Source organism: Papaver somniferum, chromosome 5, assembly GCF_003573695.1.
Source record: "Papaver somniferum cultivar HN1 chromosome 5, ASM357369v1, whole genome shotgun sequence".
Lineage (NCBI taxonomy): Eukaryota > Viridiplantae > Streptophyta > Magnoliopsida > Ranunculales > Papaveraceae > Papaver > Papaver somniferum.
Genome location: NC_039362.1, coordinates 137661858 through 137667744, shown reverse-complemented (window position 1 = coordinate 137667744; position 5887 = coordinate 137661858). Strand labels below are relative to the sequence as shown.

The 5887-nt window shown below is 37.7% G+C and overlaps 1 protein-coding gene across 1 annotated transcript; it reads left to right on the top strand.

The window, feature by feature from the left end:
- The first annotated feature begins 791 nt into the window (after nucleotides 1-791).
- On the top strand, nucleotides 792-4853 carry LOC113279683. Its single transcript, XM_026528357.1, has 6 exons — nucleotides 792-1464; nucleotides 1672-2097; nucleotides 2202-2308; nucleotides 2423-3051; nucleotides 4200-4447; nucleotides 4744-4853. The coding sequence occupies exons 1-6, from the start codon at nucleotides 792-794 to the stop codon at nucleotides 4851-4853; spliced, it is 2193 nt and encodes a 730-aa protein (XP_026384142.1).
- The last annotated feature ends 1034 nt before the right edge of the window (nucleotides 4854-5887 follow it).

Here is a 5887-nt window from a genome sequence, read left to right as displayed (position 1 = left end):
TGCCTTCTTCTCATCCTCAAGTTAAGCATCTAAGCTCTTCCTTGCAGCAATGACTTTTGATTCAAAAAGAGTTCTTCATGAAAAAAGCAGGTGATAAATTTCTTGAAGCAGATAGAAACACTTCTTATTTTCACTCGATAGTCAATTACAATAAGAGAAGATCAACTATCAATTCTATCCAGGGTCCCTTGGGCATTTGGTTTGATAGCAAAAGTGATATTGAAGCTATATTTACTAATCATTTTAAGAATATTGCTACTTCTTCTAAGCCTCAGATTAATAACGAGATTCTGCAGCTTTTTCAACTTTGTGTTTAAGAAATACAAAACAATTGCCTTATCCAGGTGCCTCATGCTCAAGAAATAAAGGATGTGGTATTTCAAATCAAGCCTTGGGCTTCTCCGCGTAATGATGGGTTCCAAGCTGGATTTTATCAACATTGTTGGGATGTTGTTGGCACTGAGGTAATCTCCATGGTTCAATACTTTTTCACTCATAAACATATGCTCAAAGCCATCAATCATACATATCAGGTTTTAATCCCTAAAATTTCAAACCCAAAAACTCTTGCTGATTACAGACCCATAAGTCTGTGCAATATTAGCTATAAAATTATTTCTAAAATTTTATCTAACCTTCTTAAACCCCTTTTTCCTGGTATTATCTCCCCTACTCAAACTGCCTTTGTCGCAGGAAGACATATCCATGACAATATCATTATTGCTCATGAGATTTTGTTTAGTATGAAACGTAAAAATATTAAGAAGGCTTTGGTTGGTTTGAAATTAGACATGTCGAAAGCTTTCGACAGGGTTGAATGGTCATTTCTGCTTTCCATCTTTCGGCAATTGGGTTTTCATAATGATTGGATTAGTTTAATAGAGCAGTGTATTTCTACTTCAAATATTTCCATTCTTATCAATGGCAGTCCTTCTTCAACTTTTTCTACGACTCGGGGTATTCGTCAAGGAGACCCGTTGTCTCCTTTTTTATTTCTTTTTGTCATGGAAGCTTTTTCTAGACTTTTGCAGCTTAATGTGGACTCTGGTTATCTTTCAGGGATTAGAATTAATCATCACTACCCTTTAATTAATCATCTGTTCTTCGCGGATGATTGTTTGTTATTTTTTGAAGCTAATTCTACTCAAATGCAGCAGCTTCAACACTTGCTTCATATATTTGGACAAGCTTCAGGTCAGGTGATAAATATGCAGAAATCAACCTTATTTTTTGGCAAGCACACTTCTAATGCTCATAAGTCTAATATCACTGGTATTATTGGTATGAAAGTTATGGGACTTGGCGAAAAATACTTGGGTATACCTCTTCTGCTGCATAGATCCAGACATAAGAACTGTCAGGGTGTTATTGATAACATGAATAATAGAATGCAGGGCTGGCAGAGCAAAATTGTGAATCAAGCAGGAAAAACTACTCAGGTTAATTCTGTTCTAAGCTCTATGGGTATGTATCAAATGCAGGTTTTTAAACTACCTGAAGCAACTCTTCAACAAATGGAAAGAATTTAGAGAAGCTATTGGTGGAACAGTTACATCAAGCCACGTTCTCAAAAGTACATTTCTTGGAGAAAGGTATGTTTACCTAAAAGGCTAGGTGGTTTAGGACTAAAAAATTTATGCAACTATAACTTAGCTTTTCTTGCGAAACTAGCTTGGCAATTGTTACATAACCAAGATGCTTTATGGGCGAAGTTGTTGAAAGGTAAACATTTTCCTCATCATGACCTGCGTTTCTTCCCTCCACCGGTTAACTTAAATTCAAGTTGGATTTGGCAAAGTATCTCTATTGGGCTCGAGATTGTGTTGAAAAATGTTAAATGGCAAGTTGGTAATGGAGCTCATATCAACATCTGGACTTCTAACTGGATTCCTTCTCTGAATTCTGCTTTACAGGACTGGGGTGATTTGAATATTTCTAACTACCAGTTGGTTTCTGATCTTATAGATACTGATACTGAACAGTGGAATGTGTCGCTTCTTCACCTTCTCTTTACAGCTGATCAGGTGAACTCCATTTTAACCATTCCCATTCAGTTAGATCAAGAGGATAAATTAATCTGGCCCTTTACAACCACTGGTATTTTTACTACTGCCTCAACTTATAAGATGTTGTGTGATAAAGATATCCTAACAGATAACTCCATGGGTTTATCTCAACATTTTTGGTTATCTTTTTTGAAGTTGAAAGTACCTTACAAGTTTCAGATTTCCTGTGGAGAGCTATTCACAATGATGTTCCAGTCAAAGCAAGAATTTTCACCCATGTGCATAATGCTGATTTACACTGTGTACTTTGCAACCACAATCAAATGGAAGATCTGGACCATCTATTACTTCATTGCCCTTTCTCTAGGGAAATATGGCAGTATTTTTTACCTCATCAGTTTCACTTTATTTTGCAGCACTCTTCTCTCTTATCTTGGATTCAGACTTGGCAACTCAAAGACTCCATCATCAACATCCAGAAGTCCCCTGAGATTGTTCACTTAGCTATGTGCATCATGCATTTCATATGGAAGCTTCGATGTAGTGTTGTTTTTAAAAATACCACTCCCAACCATAACACTGTAGTCCATCAGGTCACTTCATACATTTTCCAGCATCATCTAGGAAATAATCCTGCTAACTCCAATCATCCTAATGTTCATAATAAGCTTTTACATCATAAATGGGAACCTCCTCCTTTGCAGTACCTAAAAATTAATATCGATGCTTCTTATAATTCTAGTTCTTTGTTAGCTGGTATGGGAATTATAATTCGGAACTCTACAGGGGCATATGTCATGGGAAGGGGAGCCTTGAGAAGAGCTAGTAATGCTCAACAGGCCGAAGCATGGGCAATGTTGGAGGCTATGCAGCTGGCAGATTCAAATGGTTGGTCTCATGTGATTTTTGAATCTGATAATCTGGGAATTTTCTCTTTTCTTCAACAACAATCTTCTCTTTGTCACTGGCAGAGTATGCCTCTTCTACGAAAATGTGTAAACATATGTAATATTAATCCTGGTTGGTCTTGTAGTTTTGTGTATAGGTCTGGTAAACATATAAACATAATGTGGGGATTGGTGGTTTCATCCATCTCCTTTGTTAATTCCCTACATAAATTGTGATGTATCAATTACTCATGTTTAATAGGGCTGTCAATGGGTACCCATTAACCGGGTCCGGTTCCGGGTCCTTAAATTGGACCCATTAATCACTTTGGACCCGGCGGGTAATTACCCATATATACCCGTTTATGAACGGGTCCATCCGGATCCTACCCGTCGGGTACCCGCGGGTATTAGGGTATTTCATAAAGGGTAATTGTGTAAAATCCCCATCGAAAATTAGGTCATATATAAAGCAAAGGATGAAGCTCACCACCCATTCCGAATTTCCGATCTACTTTCTTCTCCTGCCTATGCCTGCAACTACGAAGTGGAAATCCTTTGTTTCTCAAATTCTTTCACTGAAAGAAAAGTATGATATGCTAATCTACAAATTCTTAAAGGTTAATCAGTGGGTATCTTTCAATTTCTCAATTTTAATCAGTGGGCATCTTTCAATTTCTCAATTTTAATCAGTATTTGGTGTGCTCAATTTCTCTAAATTCAATAATTGAACTTATGACTCTAATTGTTGCTGCTAGTGAAGTTAGATTTGTGGGTAGAGTTGTCAAACAGGCCGGCCTAGATTTGTTGTTGTGTCTAATTATTAACTTATTATACTATTTCTTATCTAGTAATTGTCTAGTTTAAATGAATCGCTCATCTCTTATTAGTCTACTGTTTAATTTCTTTCATTTTTTTGTATCAATTTTTTTTCCTTGTTCTTGATGATTTCTCTTGCACAGACAAGGCAAACTTATTATGCTTGAATGGGTATCCCTGTAATCTCAATGATATGTGAACTCTATGGTTGTTTTTGTGAGAAATCAATGATAGCTCGAAGGTTGGGTGTTTTCAGTAGCTTGCAGCAAACATGCACAAGAGCAAGTCTTCTACTGCCATTTTGGCAATTAAGTCATAAACTACTAATTCCTTGTGTGTGGTTGATGCGTATGCTGTTTATGCGTATATGCTTGGAACATTTGTCTTTTCCTTACTGTATAATGTATATGCTTGTTAAATTTATTATCGTTTATACTTTATGACACCTGATAGGCTGATACAGATGTTTGTTGGTTTTTCCTTGCAGAGGCAACATGAAAAGTCAAACAGGAAGTAGTGTTGGTGATCACTGTGTTCCTGTAAAGAAGACTAAAGTTACCGTTTCGAAATCCCCGTGTATGCCGCCTCCTAAAGCTGCCGTTTCGAAGGCTGCAAAGAAGAGTAAAGTTGTAAACTCAGAGATTGAAATGGGTTTAAGAGAAATTGAAGCAACATCTGAGGTTGGTAATGGTTGTTTGATTAAAGCTTGTACTGAGAAGGAGCTTCTGAACTGGGGTTTGCTTTGTTGGAATTTCCGTGAATGCAGAGATTGAAATGGGTTTTGTATTGATGATGTTCATGGGTTAGTGGCCTGAGCCTGAGATGATGGAGATAGAGATGGTATTGATGATGTTGGTGGAATTTCTGGTAGTGGTCATGAGAACAAGAAAAATATGGTGTTGTGTTGGTATTGGATGGCGTGTGGAAGGCTGGTCTGTAAGTGTTGTATGAATGGTCTGAGCTCGGCGTTGAAGGTGAAGTTTGGCTGAATACATTGGTGCCGAACTGAAGCATGCGAAATGAAGTTGCAGCTACAGTTGCAGAGGAGAGTAGTGGGTTACTAATGAAGCTTATGTGGATTGCTTGTCGGCTCGCTATTACAGAAGCAATAGCTCATGAACTGGTTAAGGAAATGGAATGAATGGGTCAGTAGTATAGCATGAAGGCGATGCTCAGAGGGACTGAATTGGCGCAATAGAGCTGAGAGCCGAGGTCAAAGCACTGGAGTTACAGTCGTGCAAGCCAAGGCTGTGGTGGAACTGGAGCTACAAGGAAGTTTGTGTGTTATCTGAGATTGTGCTGCAAATTGCTATGATGGTCTGAGATTGTAGATGTAAACTTCTACTGGTCATGGACGATGGCGCCAGTTCTTTATAGATTAGAACTGCGAAGATAAAGGGTGGGGATTAAATTGGTTATGTAGGAGCTGTTGTACTAAAGCTGGGATTGTGAACAGTTCGGAATTAAGATTCGATACAATTTATTGACTTCGTAAACCACTTACATTTCTATGACCTGATGTGTAATAGAACTGAACTTGAAGTACCCGTTTAATACCCGGAACCGGTGGGTACCCGACTGTTTAATCGGGTCCGGTTCTGGGCCAACTAATTTAGGAACCGGACCCGGAACCGGAAAAAATAATAGGGTCCGGTTCCGGGTAGTATGATACCCGGGAGGAACCGGACCTGTTGATAGCCCTAATGTTTAATATAAGTTCTTTCCTTGGTTAAAAAAAAATTGAATAACTTTTATTAAGTATCAAACCATTCGTGGAAGTTTGACCTTGTGATTTCCTTTCATTTTACAATGATTTAGTAGGGAGTATCGGTAGTCGTGGGCATTCTTCACTTCATGTATAATTTATATCTACCATTTTTTAATGTCATGGGCATTCCTCCCTTCATGTATAAGTTTTGAATGAATTTCACATGAATTCATTTTGGTTTCATCATACTTGTATTTCTATGTACAACAAAAAATAAATGTTACCGGAACAACCAATCTAATTTGGAGGGAAATTGACCTAGGTCAACTTTGGTTGACAAATAGTTGAGGTATCCTTTTCTTTTTTAAAGAAAACTAGATCAGATTCTCATTACTTGAACCGAGGTGAATACATTTTGCTTATCTTCCTTAACATTTGGAAGCATGATTTTATAACGTCAAAACATT